This window comes from Alternaria conjuncta, assembly GCF_024043145.1.
Source record: "Alternaria conjuncta strain BMP 0040 chromosome Unknown scaffold_2, whole genome shotgun sequence".
NCBI lineage: Eukaryota > Fungi > Ascomycota > Dothideomycetes > Pleosporales > Pleosporaceae > Alternaria > Alternaria conjuncta.
In genome coordinates, this window is record NW_026250091.1 from 171,756 (window position 1) to 188,158 (window position 16,403).

At 52.2% G+C, this 16,403-nt stretch overlaps 5 protein-coding genes across 5 annotated transcripts; 4 read left to right on the forward strand and 1 right to left on the reverse strand.

The window, feature by feature from the left end:
* Nucleotides 1-223: 223 nt before the first annotated feature.
* J4E85_001149 (uncharacterized protein) lies at nucleotides 224-4,804 on the forward strand (the record flags this gene model as incomplete). Its single annotated transcript, XM_051465437.1, has 1 exon — nucleotides 224-4,804. One exon carries the CDS (start codon nucleotides 224-226, stop codon nucleotides 4,802-4,804), a length of 4,581 nt encoding a protein of 1,526 aa, XP_051329994.1.
* Nucleotides 4,805-7,670: 2,866 nt separating this feature from the next.
* J4E85_001150 (uncharacterized protein) lies at nucleotides 7,671-9,331 on the reverse strand (the record flags this gene model as incomplete). Its single annotated transcript, XM_051465438.1, has 2 exons — nucleotides 7,671-9,106; nucleotides 9,163-9,331. 2 exons carry the CDS (start codon nucleotides 9,329-9,331, stop codon nucleotides 7,671-7,673), a joined length of 1,605 nt encoding a protein of 534 aa, XP_051329995.1.
* Nucleotides 9,332-9,946: 615 nt separating this feature from the next.
* On the forward strand, nucleotides 9,947-11,215 carry J4E85_001151 (uncharacterized protein; the record flags this gene model as incomplete). Its single annotated transcript, XM_051465439.1, has 6 exons — nucleotides 9,947-9,992; nucleotides 10,043-10,227; nucleotides 10,291-10,543; nucleotides 10,595-10,804; nucleotides 10,861-10,965; nucleotides 11,154-11,215. The coding sequence occupies 6 exons, from the start codon at nucleotides 9,947-9,949 to the stop codon at nucleotides 11,213-11,215; spliced, it is 861 nt and encodes a 286-aa protein (XP_051329996.1).
* Nucleotides 11,216-11,736: 521 nt separating this feature from the next.
* On the forward strand, nucleotides 11,737-13,622 carry J4E85_001152 (uncharacterized protein; the record flags this gene model as incomplete). The annotated part of the gene is made up of 3 exons (XM_051465440.1): nucleotides 11,737-11,863; nucleotides 11,915-12,351; nucleotides 12,480-13,622. 3 exons carry the CDS (start codon nucleotides 11,737-11,739, stop codon nucleotides 13,620-13,622), a joined length of 1,707 nt encoding a protein of 568 aa, XP_051329997.1.
* Nucleotides 13,623-13,893: 271 nt separating this feature from the next.
* On the forward strand, nucleotides 13,894-16,099 carry J4E85_001153 (uncharacterized protein; the record flags this gene model as incomplete). Its single annotated transcript, XM_051465441.1, has 6 exons — nucleotides 13,894-13,987; nucleotides 14,047-14,306; nucleotides 14,355-14,621; nucleotides 14,676-15,731; nucleotides 15,786-15,899; nucleotides 15,953-16,099. 6 exons carry the CDS (start codon nucleotides 13,894-13,896, stop codon nucleotides 16,097-16,099), a joined length of 1,938 nt encoding a protein of 645 aa, XP_051329998.1.
* Between the last annotated feature and the right edge of the window lie 304 nt (nucleotides 16,100-16,403).

Consider the following 16,403-nt stretch of genomic DNA (forward strand, 5'->3'; position numbering starts at 1 on the left):
GGTGGTGGTGGTGGAGCACGGTCCCGACAGGCGGACGTCAGTCGCGTAGTTAGCGCGTCGCGGCTCAGAAAGTCGGACCACAAGCACGTTGGCCTCAACATCGCCGCCCCATGCCCATCACCGCGCTGCTACTCGACGACCCCACTGCCGCGCGCAACCGCAGCCACAGCCGACACACACTACCTCGTCTCTGCACGCCGCTGCCCACGCGCAGCCACGCGACATGGCACCGCGCAGTAGGCGCAGCGCGGCCGCCGCGCCCGAGGCGGTGCAAGACGAGCAGGAGCAGGAGCAGGAGCAGGAGCAAGAGCTGGAGCTGGAACGCGGCGACGAGGCACGCGAGGGCCTGAAGAAGCTCACGTTCAAGCAACCGCTTGTTGGCCGGCCCGGCAAACAGATTGGCGTCAACGACCTGTTGACGCGACTCAAGGCGCTGCTCGACGAACTGCGCACCATAGACCAGGAAGAGGCACACCGCGACTCGCTCATGCCCGTCGCCGAGTCGCTGGCCCACCACAGCCTCGTGCAGCACAAGGACAACGGCGTCCGCGCGTGGACCCTGTGCTGCATCGTCGACATGCTGAAGCTGTTTGCGCCCGATGCGCCCTACCCGGCCTCGAAGCTCAAGGACATCTTCTCCGTCATCATCCTCAAGCTGCTGCCGCTCCTCGCCGAGCCCGCGCACCCCTACAACAGCCAGCACATGTACATCCTCCGCTCGCTCGCCGAATGGAAAAGCATCCTCCTCATCAACGAGATCCCGGGCTCCCATCACCTCACCGCCGCCCTCTTCACCACCTGCTTCGACGTCCTGTCTGCCTCGTCCAGCGGCCAAGAGCTGAGCAAGAACGTCGAGCACAACATGACCGAGATCCTCTCCACCATCATAGACGAGGCCCCGGCAGTCACGCACGACGTGGTCGACGTTGTCGTCGCCCAGTTTCTCTGGGCCGATCCCTTCACCCTCGCCGCCTCAGCCAGGGCCAACAAGAGCCTGCACATCGACGCCAAGCAATCAACGCTGCGGCGCAAAGAGGCACCGCCCGCCTACAACATGGCTAAGAATGTCTGCAACGCTTTCCCAGAGAAGATGGCTCGCCTCATCGGCAACTATTTCAGCTCAGTCATTGTCGACTTCACCAACTCGGGGAGCACATACAAGCCCCATTCCAAGGACCAAGGTGCCGACGACCTTCGTCGCGGCCCCTCAGAGGACGATATCAATGAGGCACATAAAGCACACCGGCTATTGCGCGAGCTATGGAAATGCTGTCCTGGCGTGCTTCAGGAGATCGTCCCGCATCTACAGGACGAGCTCGCCACGGAGAATGTGCAGCTCCGTCAGCTTGCTACCGAAACATTCGGCGACATGATATCAGGCATTGGTGCAGCTGGCCCACCTCCTCTGCCCGACATGGACCCAGTGGCCTATCCTTCACAGAGCCTGTCGCGCGCAGACTCGGCGCGACCCTTCGACTATCTCACCACGCCAGTCTCCATCAACTCGTTCCCCACGCAATACCCTGTGGCCTATCATTCTTTCCTCCAGCGTAAGAACGACAAGTCTGCCATCATACGCGCCGCTTGGACCACCGGAATCGGTCGCATATTGATGACATCCGCGGGTGGTATTGGTCTCGATCTCGAAGAAGAACAGAAGCTGCTCAAGTACTTTAGTGAATGCTTGATTGATAGCGACGAGAAGGTGCGTCTAGCCGCCGTCAAAGCGATTGCGCACTTTGACTTCATCGACATCGTTCGCAAGCTCGGTAGCAACGGCAGTATGGCGGAAGCAGGGTCCATTCTCTCCAATCTTGCCGATCGCGTAAAGGACAAGAAAAACGTCATCCATTCCGAGTCTATGAGACTCCTCGGCAAGATATGGGGTGTAGCTGCTGGTGCCATCGCTGAGGGCGATGACAGCATCAAGGCTCTGCTCGGCCCAATTCCATCCCGTATTCTCGAAGCTTGCTACGTGAACGACCTCGAAATCAACGTGCAGGTCGATCTCGCGCTATACGACTCGCTGCTTCCGCTTGCTTATCCACCCGTTAAAGCAAAAGCACCGCCAGCTGGGAACTCCCAAACCGGAAAAGACAGCCAGACAAACAACGACCCGGGTTACACAGAAGCAGGCCTGGATAAGATGCGAACCGAAAGACTGCTCGTACTCGTCAACGGGCTGGAGGCGAAAGCCAAGAAGGTCTTTTTCGCGAAACAAGGGAACCAGGGTCCCGGTGCTAGGTACATGGAGCACTTTCTAAAACTATGCGAAGACTACAATGGTGGCGTCACAGAAAAGGGTGAGAAGGATGTCAAGACAAATCTGGAGGGCCTCATCACCTACTACGCGAAGACACTTCCCGATCCAACCCGCGTTAGGGACGATTTATGGAAATTTGCCAAAGCCCACGATCGCCGTACCTATGCTCTCATCCGGTTCTGCGTGGATCCAGCGAGTGACTACCGCCGGGTTGTTAGGTCCATCAAGGAGCTAAGAAAGAGGATTGAGGAGGGGCCAGGCTCTTCAGTGCTCGATACCTTGACACCACTTCTCTACCGCGTTAGCCTACTGTGCTACAACAAAAGCCATGTACCAGCTGTCATCGAGTATACTCGCACCAACGACAAGGGCCTTGGTGCCACTGCTCACGAGTTGTTGAAAGAAATCTCCACAAAACACCCCAAGGTTTTCTCCACCCACGTAAAGGATCTCTGTAAAACACTTGAAAGTGAGGCACCTACAGCAACGAAACCCAACCCTCCTGGTGCAGTAGACGATCTCAAAGCCTGTGCTGCATTTGCACAGAAGTTCCCCACGGACATACCAATGAACGGAAAGGACAGCCTAAAGTTGGTACAAAGCTTTCTTAACTTTGCCTTCTACGGTACACCTCCGCAAGCGGCAAAGCATGCAATCACCATCATTATGAACAGTGATGACAAGAAGGAGATGCATGCGAAGGAAATTCTCACGAAGAGCATCAAAGGCTTCCAGTACGCTGGGGCTCACTGGCTTAGCAAATTAGCTGCGCTGAGTCAACTAGTATTACTAGCGCAGCAAGATTGCGAAGATGATATGGATGCCATCGTTGAGATTGCTATCAAGGAGGTTCTCCAGAAACCACATGTGATGCTAGCCGACGCAGATATCGAGTGGATGGATATACCGGATGACGAAATCCAAGGCAGGTCGTGGGCGATCAAGATTCTAGTGAACCGGCTACGCTCCTTGCCGTCTGATGCCAACTTCAACGATGCTGCAGAAGACACGTACAGGCTACTAAACCGCTACGTGAAAGACAGCGGGGAAGGCTCGGCGGATGGCAACACCCCAGCAGGACACAAATCGCGCCAGCGGCTTCTTGCAGCCAATTCCTTACTCAAACTCTCATGCAACAAGCGCCTAGATGCTTTCTTGAGCCCCGCTGACTTTGTTCAACTCGCTCTCATTACGCATGACCCTTGTGCGCAGGTGCGTCAGAGCTTTGCTGACAAGTTGATGAAATATCTTGGTCAGGGCCGGTTGCCGCCACGATTCTATACCATCCTCTTCTTCCTCGCACATGAGCCTGAAAAGACCATCAAGAACAGCACCATGACCTGGATTCGAGCACGCCGCGCTGCTTTTTCTGCACGAAAGGAGACAATATTGGAGACCGTATTCGCTCGGCTATTGAGCTTGCTTGCTCACCACCCCGACTTCGACACAGAAGACGAGACACTAAAGCTTATGGCAGAGTACATCTTGTATTACCTCAAATGTATCGCAACTGAGGAGAACCTGTCGCTTATCTTCCATGTCGCTCAACGCGTCAAGGGCGTAGCAGACGGCATTGCACCATCACGCCAGGCTGATGAGAATCTTTACATCTTGTCAGATCTAGCGCAGGCTCTGATTCGTTCGTGGGAAGAGCAGAACAACTGGACAATGCAATCATGGCCAGGGAAAACGAAATTACCCTCCGGTATCTTTCGGCCTCTTGAGAGTCACGATCGGGCGCAAGAGATTGCCAAGAAGACATGGATTGGGGAAGACCTCGTCGACGAACTTGATGTACTCGTGCGAAAAGCTATTCGAAGCAAGAAGCGCAAGGCCTCAGATGGTATGGAGAAGCCACGTAAGAAGATCAAGGGCGACCGATCTATCAAGAATAAGAAGGCCAAGACTGAGCGACCCGTTAAGACACCGAAGAAGAAGAGGAGAGCTGGTGACGATGATGGTGCGAGCGATGTTGAGGGCGGTGTTCCGCCATCTAGTGGACCACGAAGAAAGAGCGATCGACGGAGCATTGCACACAAGAGCTATGTTGAGGTATCAAGCGATGAAGAAGGCGCAGGAGGTGTTGCTGAAGATATCCAAGAAGAAGCTGAAGAAGAAGCTGAAGAAGAGAGCGATGCATCGGATACAGAACAAGAAGACAAATCTACTCCTGCTGCGGAAGTAGATGTGGCTATGAACGACGCAGAAGTAGCGGCTGAGAAAGAGCACGGAGATAAAGCAGAAGACTCTGAACTTTCAGACCCAGGATCGTCTTCAGAGCCCGAGCCCGAGCCCGAACCTGCGCCAGCAAAAAGAACACGCGGAAAGGGTGCTGCTAACACGAACGGCGTTAATCCATTACCAGTCATCCAAAAACGCAAAGCTGCCAATCTGATCAAAGAAGCCACACCGCCCAAGTCCGCGAGGAGCACGACTAGAACCAAAGCAAACAAAGCCAAGGCTAATGGCGCTGCTGCGACCTCCTCACCCACTTCTGCCACCAATGGTACTGTCCGACGCAGCGGCCGCGCTCGTGGCTGAGGTAGTGAATTATTCTTTCAAAGTTCTTTCGGTTGTTTCGAATACACCTGGGTACAATGTGTATAGTTACCACCACACAATACGGATTAGATTCTTTACATTGTACCGTAGCTTCAGCCTTGTAGGCTTCTTTCCTAAGAGTCAGTTAAGGGTCCCGTTTAGCGGCGTTTTTGAGAAATGGGTGATTTCTTATCCAAGGACAGTTTTGCTCAGGCCGTTCGCGGCGCCTTCCGGCTGCTTTGTCTTTTCATACCTCGTGCATGCCTGTCACTCGCTTTCACCACAACACATGGGAAAGTAAAGTGCGATCCCACGCTGGTCTTTATGCTTTCCATCTTTATCAGAGGAATTCCTATGTTTTTACGTTAGCGATGCGACATGAGCATCTGGAAGTTCGTGCTTAGTGTAGGATAGAACCATGTATACGACTGCTTGTTCAGCCCCAGCGTGCTCCTGTTGCCATGGTCTATCTTCTGGTCTAAACCAAAATTACATCGAAACGATCTTAAGAATCATCACCATGTGATTTGCTCCAAGTACCCAGAATGGTCGCATTCGCTACAAGAGTATGTTGGACCTGCAGGACCTGATTGTTGAGGTTTACTGGCCCAGTAGCAACATCGCAATTTATGGATCTTGACCCCCTTTCCCCGACTTCTAACTGTAATGACAACAAGCCCCCTCGATTGACAGCGTCTCCGTGCATCCAACCAAGACCGAGGGATCGCGTGACTATCCCCAAAGCGCCTAGCAAAGTTCGGATATCTCGCATCGCGATTACGGTATGAGACCCAATTGGGTTGCATGAACCATGTTTTCTTCAAGCTTCGCACTGGATCACTTCACGCGCACAGAAGTCTTCACAGCAAGCACCTCTCTCAGGGCAGTGCTGACTGAAACCTGCAAATGTCTCATCGGAGCGGCAAGACAACAATACGAAAGGTCTTGCAACCGAATCAACGTCAACACATTCCCCGGGCAACGCCGTCAGATCTCTTTACTTCCACACCATGGAGGCTCGCCAACATGCGGCCGAAGCGGCCGTCTTTGATCAATCCAATTTACTTCAGCGAAAGAAGCTCCTCGTTGTATTTTCGGCCCTTGCGATATCGCATTTCATCTGCTTCGTCGACCAAACTGGTATCGGAGTTGCCTTGCCCACGATAGGGCGGGATCTTAATGCTGAAGACACCATCAGTTGGGCTGGCACAAGCGCTCTGATAGCGAATACAATCTTTCAAGTGTTGTATGGGAGGATGAGCGACCTGTTTGGTACGTCCACTAGCCTGTGTAAACCACCAGGAAATGACTTATAATGAATCTAGGTAGAAAATCCGTTCTTCTTTCCGCCCTCGCGCTTCTCACCGTCTCCGACCTTCTCTGTGGCCTCTCGCGCGATGCCACGATGTTGTACGTCTTCCGCGGTCTATCAGGTGTGGCAAATGGCGGTATAGCGTCCCTCTCAGCCATGATCGTCTCCGATATAGTGACCTTGAAAGAACGCGGGAAATGGCAAGGCTTGATAGGCGCATGCGTGGGACTTGGCAACATGACTGGACCTTTCATCGCCGCAGCTTTTGTGCAACATAGTACCTGGAGAGGCTTCTTCTGGTTCGTCAGCCCGATTTCGGCGGCTTGCGGGGTGTTGTGTCTTCTGGTGCTGCCTACACCTAAGGATCAACCGAGAGCGGATATGAAATTGGTTTTGAAAAGGATCGACTATGGAGGCATCCTCTTCGGAAGTGCAGGATTGATACTGCTGCTCATTCCTATTGCAGGTGGCGGCGATTACTTTGCGTGGGCATCTCCAATGGTTGTCTCCATGCTGGCCATTGGAGGATGCTGCATCGCAGCTTTTGTCTACATCGAGCACAGCGTCGCCATACTGCCCATGATGCCACGTGAGTTTTACTTATCCCGCAACCGAACATACTCCAACTGTGGACCATCTCTGATTCGAATAGTATCTCTCTTCAAATCTGGCCCGGTTTCCATCATGCTTCTCCAAAATTTCCTCTTCGGAGTTGTAGCCTACTCGCAAACCTACTATCTACCTCTCTTTTTCCAAAACGCCCGCCTCCTCGCGCCTCTTATGTCAGCCTCCCTAATGCTGCCTATGACCGCCTCACAGATGGTTTCCTCCATCCTATCCGGTCAATACATATCCCGTAGAGAACGCTATGGCGAGGTAATCTGGCTAGGCTTCTTCCTTTGGACATTGGGCGTAGGGTTGACATGCATGTTCAATCTCTCCACGCCAATTTGGGCTATGGTTGTCATACTTGTCGTCCAGGGATTAGGGATTGGTGCCGTTTTTCAGCCCACATTGGTTGCAATACAAGCCCACTGTACTAAAGCCCAGCGTGCAGTCGTCATCTCGAACCGCAACTTCATTCGCAGTCTCGGCGGTGCTGTGGGTCTTGCAATCTCCGCTGCTGCATTGCAAAACTCTTTGCATAGTGCAATGCCAGCAGAATTCCGCTCATTATCGCTCTCTTCATACGACACAGCCGACTTCAACTCCCTGAGCCCACGGCAAATACTGCAGATTCTGCAGGCGTACGCAACAGCGAGTCGGACGGTCTTCATCGTGAATGTACCATTCATGGGATTATGTTTACTTGGGTGCTTCTTCATTGAAGATAGAGGTCTGCAGAGGCCAGATGAAGTTGGAGAAGATGTGCAATTAAAAGAGAGACATGATGGTGGAGGTGGAGAGGTTGAAGTGAGCGGCGACAGAAGAGACCATGGGAACAGGATCAAAGAAGACGTTGTTGTGTTGTCACGGTGACAAATCACCTTGAACACCTTTCAGCGTTAAATTCGAGCGCGAGCGACGTTATGGTCTTACATAAAACTTCGTTCGTCACATACCCCTCCAGCTACTTGCCCTCTCCCACGCGAACGCCGCTTCATAAACACCCACTTCATCCCACCATTTTCCAATGACCTGCATGCTAACCGGTAAAACGACTCCCTTTTCCACTCCAGGGCCTTCCGTGACTGGCAACATACCAATCGGCATCGCCAACACTGGATGCCCACTCTGATTGAACGGCGCCGTGTTGGAAGTCAAGCCGATCTGCTTTCCAATCTGTTCGAGTGGTGTTGCATCAAAGCTCGCATGACTCGTTGCTACATACGGTAGTGTAGGTGTCAACAATATATCGTACTGTGCCAGAGCCGCGTCGTAAGCATCACGAAGCTGTCTTGATAGATTCGTCGCTTTCGCGAGGAGGTTGGGAAATTTTTGTGTAGCGTACAGACCGTTGAGGTAGATGTTCTTCGTAGATGCATATGCTTCGTTCCAGTTGTCCTGGCCCATGGGATGCAGCAATGAGTTCAGCTCGAGCATCTGGTGTCCGCGACGCCCGAACGAGCCTGTGGTTTTCCCGAGAAATCCACCGATTTTCGATATGCCATTCCATATCGCTGCTCCTTTTGAGTGCAGCGGTATCGAGATCTCGGTGACTGTGGCACCAAGGTCTTCGTACTTGGTGACTGCGGTGCGAAAGAGTTGGACCACTCGTGGATCCAAGGCTGGTGTAGAGAGCGACTCAGTAATTATAGCGAATTGCTTGCCTTCCAAGGGTCTGTGCATTGGAGTATTCCTGATGGAACTGTAAATAGGTATCTTGGATGGGTGAGGTGCAGCGAAAGAACGATCGTCAATATTGTCCGTTCCGGCAATAGCTTCGAGAAGTACAGCGTTTTCCAATACTGTCCGTGTCATTGGACCAATGTGATCGTTAGTAGGCTCGTTACTTCCACATCCGGTGTATGGCACAAGGCCAAAGGTAGGCTTTAGGCCAACAATACCACAGTTGGCGGCTGGCACACGGATACTACCACCCTGATCTGCGCCAATTGACCCATCGACCTCGCCCAATGCCACAAGAACAGCTGAGCCGCTCGAGCTTCCTCCAGCGCTATAGCCTTTTGCAAATGGATTTTCCACCACTCCAGTACTCGAAGAGTGGCTTGTTGCAGAATGGCACAAGTTCTCACAGACTGCTTTTCCGAGTATTTCACCGCCAGCTGCTAGGATTCGTGTAGTGACAGCTGCATCAACATTCGGAACATAGCCTTTGACGAAGTTCGTACCCAGTAGCATTGGTACGCCCTTGACGGCAATGTTGTCCTTCAAAGCGAACGTTTTGCCGTAAAGTTTACCGTCGCTCTTAGCTTCCTTGTCAACGATTCTGCACTTCCACGCCCATGCACCATGAGAATTCTCAGATGCTTGCGGGAAATGAACATCTTCTCTGGCAAAGCGTTCCTCATCGACTGGGGGGACATAGTCTATACATCAATGTCAGCTTCCGTCATGACTCGCGACGTGAACCACTATGTCCTACCGTCCATAGCCATTAGTCGTTCACTTGCATCGTGAAATGCGGCAAGTAAGCGTCGATAGTCCTGTTTCTCTTTCTCATCGATGCTGACCCCAAGCTGAGAGCATAGCGCCTCGAGAGTTTCTGTCGTGACAGGGTTGTCATGGCTGGTATCTAGCGAGAAAACCGACATCTCTGGTGAAACCGCAACGCTTTCAAGTAATTAGATCGCGATCGTTTGCCGATGCTACATGTTCGTCATACACTGAATTGCCAGGGGCACTCAGTTATTCATACTGGCAGGCCTGGTGCAGACCCACAGCGGCACTTGTTGATCTGCCATGACTTTAACACCTTGTGACAAATGTTCATTCGTAGCCTACCAGCCACTGATACGTACTTGCCGATATGTTCAGCCGTCTGAATGCTTGCAAGATTGTGTAGTGGAAGCCTCGAAGGAGAGATAACAGTAAAGCGGGGCAGGCGGAACGCTTATTCCCGAGGTCGATCGTCGGGAGAGTCACTTCCGATCAGCAAACAACGAACAGCGCGCCTTGTACCTGATAACTTTTCTGTGTTGTGATTGGTAAGAAACTGCTGATAAGAAATTGACAGGTGAAAAGGAACGGACTTGACGTGCAGTCAAAAGATTGTTGAGTCGTTCCTGGCTGACTCAACTGTGGATAGCCTTGCGACTTGTACGTATTGACACCGCTCTAAAATCCTACGCAGGTAGCATGCGTTGAATCTACGTTTACTCTTCCTCTTGTATTGTGTTCGTGACCGTGATATCGAATATCTGTCTGTCATGGTTCACGTTGAAGAGTCTCTTCAACTCCCCAGAGACTTTGAAGGTGCGCTACCACACAATCTGCAGTTCTCCTCATACTGATCACTATTATAGGTTTTGGCGAAGATGGTCATGACGCACAATGGCCAAACGGCGCCCGCATAGCAGTTTCCTTTGTACTTAACTATGAAGAAGGTGGCGAGAGAAACCCCATGGATGGCGATGGCATTAGCGAACCCTACCTGTGGGAGAAAGGCCCTTCGGGCGGTGGCAGGGAACAGCGCCATTTGAACGGCGAGGTAAGTTCTGGCTGTACGAACTGCATTTGAGACATACACTGACTTCGTACGTCACCTCTGCAGCAAGATTACGAATATGGTAGCAGGTGCGGCGCTTGGCGGATACTACGCCTTATGAAGGAGTTCGGCTGGAACATGACCCTGTGGGCCATTGCAGTGGCCATGGAGAGAAATCCTACGTTTGCAAAAGCTTGCGTAAGAGACGGCCATGAAATTGGGGCTCATGGGTATAGATGGCTAGACATATGGGACTATTCACTTGAAGACGATAAGGCGTATATTAAGAAGACATGCAAAGCCTTGGAAGCGGCAACTGGTACGTCCTACCCGATGCCAAACATCTTGTTCAATACTGACGCGCATACAGGCGAATTTCCGGTAGGAGCATACTTCGGCAGAGGCACGCCAAATACAGCCAGCCTGCTCCCAATCATGTGGAAAGAGATGGGTCACAAAATGCTCTACACATCGGAAGTCTATAATGAAGACTCGCCATATTGGATCGATCTTCCCTGGGAGAAGCAACTGCCTGAATCGGAGAAAGAGGGCCTGTTGATGATGCCGTACAACTACGATTGTAAGCCGCATCTCTACATGACAACATGTCCGATTTAATCTAGTAACATGATTTAGGCAACGACGGAAAGTTTCACATGCTCCCTGGTTTCGTAAGCTCAGCAGGTGCAGTGTACGAGCAGTATCTCAAGGATACGTTTGACTGCTTATACAGAGAAGGCGGTAAGATGATGACCATCCCTTTGCATTCTAGAATAGCTGGTAAGCCAGGAAGGTCGGAGAGTCTGAGAAACTTCATGAACTATATTTCAAGGAAGGAACATGTGTGGGTTGCGACACGCAGGGACATTGCGAAACACTATCGCGAGACTTTTCCTTATAAGTCTGGGTCGAAGACTGGTTGTTCATAGATCTCTTCGTACCTATGGATCTGGATCGAAATGATTATTTGGCCACGCGGATCATGGACTAGAAGGTATAACAGCCCTCCAAACGTACCCAGATCATGCATTTGGGTGCGCCGATTTCTTACTACACGTGCCACCTGGGCAACCTGGCAAATTAGTCGTGGGGACGCCGCATGGTCTTAAAGGACACATGCAGTCGCTAGAATCGAAATCCCAGATGCAGAGAACCTGTCGCATTCGCTGGATATGCCCATGCCCGTGAAAACCTGTGGAGCCCTGGAGTCTTTACTCAAGTACACTATCACCTTTTTGGACAGGTCAACGCACTAGCCTCATTCTTCATCTTTTTGCCCGTCGGCTTCTTTCCTCCCGACGCGTTATCGTCTTATCATCGAAGATCTGCCGTATTCCCAGCATTGCGAAACCTTGCATAGATAGATGGCTGATAGGAATATTTGTCTGCCACAATGACGAGATGCGCAATTTGTAGAGGCGATCAAGATGTTTATAGCCTGGCAATCACCTCCCGCCGAACAACCGAGGCTCGAATTGGTATTTGCTCAGGCGTGAGTATTCCTGCGCGGTCATGTCTCGCATTTTGCAACAAGGCAAGGATGTTTTGAGTTCTCCAAAAACTCTCAAAGTCATAGCGCAAGATACCAGCGATCAAGGCGAAGTGCGTTATAACAAAGACCTCCTTCCCAGTCCTCCTGGTAAGCCTTGAAATGCATCTTTCAGCATCTCCAAAAGTTAACACAATGCAGAAGATCGGAGATGGCGCTGGCAACATTACTTCGCATACTATCTGACCATGACATTCAGCCCATCCTCGTACAACCTCGGCGCATCTCTTGTCTCAATCGGTTTACTCTGGTGGCACGGCATGATTGCTGCTATCATCGGCTCCGCCATTCTCACCGTTCTGGTTGTGCTCAATAGTCGCGGCGCTGTCAAGTACTTTCTTGGCTTCCCTGTGTATGTGCGCGCAGCTGCTGGCGTCAGGGGAGCGAGTTTGTACATCGTCGTACGAGCTGTGGTTGCAATCATTTATTTTGCGACGCAGACCTACTATGGAGGCCGTATCACGTCGGTGTTCATGCGGGGTATATTTGGAAAGGGTTACAATGATATACCGAACCGCCTCCCAGAGAGTGCGGGGATCACGAGTAGAGATTTGCTGAGCTTCTTCTTGTTTTGGATGGTAGGTACTGTCCACCTTTCTCTCGTTCAAGTCCAAGGCCGACTGAGTATGCTAAAATTAATAGGTTAGTGATATCCATGTACGAACTGTATGTGAGACAAATACTGACTTCGTAAACTCATCTTTAGGCGCAACTACCAGTCATGTTCATTCATCCCACGGTACTTCGACACCTCTTTGTTGTCAAAGCTGTCTATACAACGATTGCACTCTTCGGGGTGCTCGCTTGGGTAGTCAGTGCCAATGGGGGCAAAATTGGAAGTTTTACGTACACGACCAAGCAGACTCAGCTCTCGGGCTCAGCTCTGATCTGGCCCATGATACAAGCCATCAATTCCGTTATGGGCGCTCTGGCGCCAGTGCTTATCAATCAGCCTGATATAGCGCGATACGGACATTCCTACGGCGATGTGACATGGAGCCAGGGCTTCGGTATTCTTACCAGTAAAGTACTGGTCATGTTCCTGAGTACCGCAACGACTGCAGCCGCTACACAAGTCCTCGGCCAAAGCTATTGGAACGTATGGGATCTCTACGACGCCATCTTGGATCAATATTGGACTGCTGGAGCTAGAGCAGGGATAGTATTTGCGTCTTTCGGTATGATGCTCGCTGTACTTGTCACCAATGCAGGAAGCAACTCGCTTCCCGTTGGTGCCGATCTTACAGGAATCTTCCCTCGATGGTTGACCATTGTGCGGGGCCAGGTACTCTGCGCGATTCTGGCACCCTTACTTGTTCCATGGAAGATTATCGCCTCGGCGACTGCGTTCTTGACGTTCCTCGGAAGTTACACTGTATTTCTGATGCCGATCTGCGCGTGCATGATTGTCGACTACTGGCTCGTTCGAAAGGGTAACTTGCATGTTCCCTCATTGTACACGACTGCATCCGAAAGCCCGTACTCGTACTGCAAAGGCTGGAATATGCGCATGCTGGCTGCGTGGACAGCTGGGGTTGCCTTCACGGTCCATGGCGTCGCGGGGTCTTTGGATGCTGATTCTGTCGCCGAGGCTAGCAAGAATATGTACAAGCTTGGCTTTCTACTATCTCTGTTCATGGGCGGCTTGGTTTATTACAGCTTGTGCCTCATCTGGCCGGTGAAAATGGTGCCTCGAGGGGCAGGGGGAGAGCTGGGGTTTGAAGCGTTGGCAGCGAACGAAGGTTTCTTCGACGACGAGAATGTAGGAACTATCACGGGCGTACGGGAAGGCGAAGAAGTGCATGAGACGCAGCACGGCGCTGCGGATAGCAAAGGGTTTGTCTGTTAATTCCATGACATAGCTGTGAGTAAGCAAGTGTAACGTGACGTGGCGGGGCGTCGTGCATGCAGCTGGAGGTGTGGCTGGTCGACAAGCTTGGACCACGCGCAACGTCACTGCCACTGCCGGGAGAGCGTGGGAGCTTCACCATGTCCAAGGCAAACATCTCAACGTCGACGCTTGGTGCTGCCTGACTCTGCTCGTTGTACCAACAGGCGCTACCATTGTTCCGCCCAGTGAGCGCGACGACTACACCACCACCACCACCACCACCACCGACATGTGGGACGACGAGGACAACAATCCGTATGGATCCTTTGCCCGCCATGACTCCAACACGTCCGATATTCCTGGGCTAGCGTCGCCCGCTGCCCGTAAGGCTTCTACCTACTGTCTGAAGCAACCGCCAGCATCACTAGCTGACATGACCAAGTGCCGTACCGCCCCGCGACGCCGCCCTCGGAGGCGTCGTCGCCCGCACAAGAATCGCCCGAGTATGTCTCTCAGCGCGACATGAGCGACGTCGACTACAACGAGCAGGACCAAGACCACGCAGACCCAAAGGCGCCTAAGAAGGGCGGGTACGATGCGCGCGTGGAACAATGGCTGTACGAGCACCCCGAGCAACTCGTCTTGATCACGAGCGCGGGCAAGGACGGTGTGAACTACATCCAGTACACCATCAACTGCGGTGTATGTTAGCCAGGCTGCTGGGGAGCCGCGCAGCTGACACATGGACAGGGCCTCGAAGTCAAGCGCCGATACTCTGAATTTGCATCCCTGCGCGCCGAACTGGTCAGACTTCACCCCACGCTCATCGTACCTCCCATCCCCGAGAAGCATACCATGGCCGACTACGCCGCCAAGCCGACAAAGGCGAAGGAGGATGCCGGCATAATAGAGCTGCGGAAGCGCATGCTGGCTGTCTTCCTTAACAGGTGTAGGAAGATGCAGGATATACTACAAGATGGCGTCTTCTGGCGGTTCCTCGATCCCTACACAAGTTGGGTAGGCTTCGTTCTCTTGTAGATACCAACCCCTTCAACTGACTTGCTCCTGTAGGCAGACGTACTCAACAGCCCGCCTGTTTCCAATATCCCCAAACAGATCCTCAAAGCACCTCCGCTCGATGCCGCGAACCCTTCCCAAGCCCACAGCTACCTTCCAGTCCCCTCGTCTTCCGCAAAATTGAAGTCGGGCGGTACCATATCTAGCTCGGGTACTCCTGTCTCACCAGCCAACAACGCAGCCCTACCTTCAGCAGCCGCGCATACGACACCGGGTCCTGCCATTTTCGGTCGTTTCCCTCCTGAGACGCGCAATATGTCGGAAGAGGAGTTGGATCCATACTTTGTTAGCTTCGAGAACTCGTCCAAAGACCTAGAACACCTGCTGCAAGGACCAATGGAGAAGGTCAACAGACGACTGCTCATGCACCTGGGCAATTGGGGAGAGGACATGGCAGATCTTGGCGCTCGATTCAATGCCTTTTCGCTATCTGAACAGACGCAGTCTCTCGCTGCAGCCATTGAAAAGACGGGACAAGCTGTCGACTCTACGTACATTGCGACGACCGAACTCTCTTCGTCTCTCAGCGCAGGCTTCTCGGAGCCTATGCGTGAGAGCGCGCAATTTGCCGGCATCGTACGTTCTACCTTGAGATATCGAGTGCTCAAGCGGATACAGGAGGACATGACAAAGGACGAACTTGAGAAGAAGCGCAATCTACTCGAATCCCTCGAACGCAGTGAAGCAGAGTCGAAACGATTAGAACAACATCTGAGTGGCGTCGGCCATCAACCTGCCCGAAGTCGCGCTGCATCCAACAGCTCACACCGAAGCATCGGCGAGGCGGAGCAACCACGTAGATCGGACGAGGATAGGGCGTCGATTGATTCCGACTTCCCACCTACACATGGCGACACACCATCCAGCGCACAGGGCGCACCTGATAATCAGTCACCGCCTAGTAGCCCGCACAAGAAGACTGCAAGTGGAAATTTCGTCACCAACAAGCTGTTTGGGTCCATTACACATGCTTTCAGGGGTATGGCAGACGTAGATCCTGAAAAGACTCGAAGAGATCAGATCGGCAAGACACGGGATAGTATGGTACAGGTAGGCTTAATATGTCATTTGTGAAGACACTTGGAGATACTGACCATTACGCAGCTCGAACAAGCGCTGACTGTCGCCGAGAAAGACACCAAAGACGCAAGTGCGGGTGTGATGAAGGACCTGCGACGATTCCAGAGCGAAAAAGAGGACGATTTACGGCGTTACATGGTATGTCTCGGTCTTTACCTAGTGCTCTTGAAAGCCGCTAAGAACAACTGCAGATGGAGTTCGCTCAATGCCATATCGATTGGGCCAAACGAAACAAGGCGGCTTGGGAAGAAGCTAAAGCCGAAGTTGAGAATATTGCGCCACAGCCCTCAGAAGAATACCCCAGGAGATCTGAGGACTTTGAAGCCCGAGAGCAGTGATGGCGCGTGCCATGTCTGTCTGTGTACACCTGGCGATGCATCCCTTGAGCGATTGCGCACCTGTATTGAATATGGCGAGTAGTAATTCAAAGTATAATAACAGTCGTTTGCTTTACCATGTACAACTAATCAGAACTACAACGTAGCTTCGTCGAACTTCAATCACCAGCTTATTGTGGAGATGTTCCCTTAGATGCGCTCGTTGAGCGTGCTGATAGGAGAGCATTCTGAGATCGCTCTACACATATGACGAGGACAGTGATGTCTGAGCATGAGAATGCCAGCTGCCAGGGTGGTTTTATAC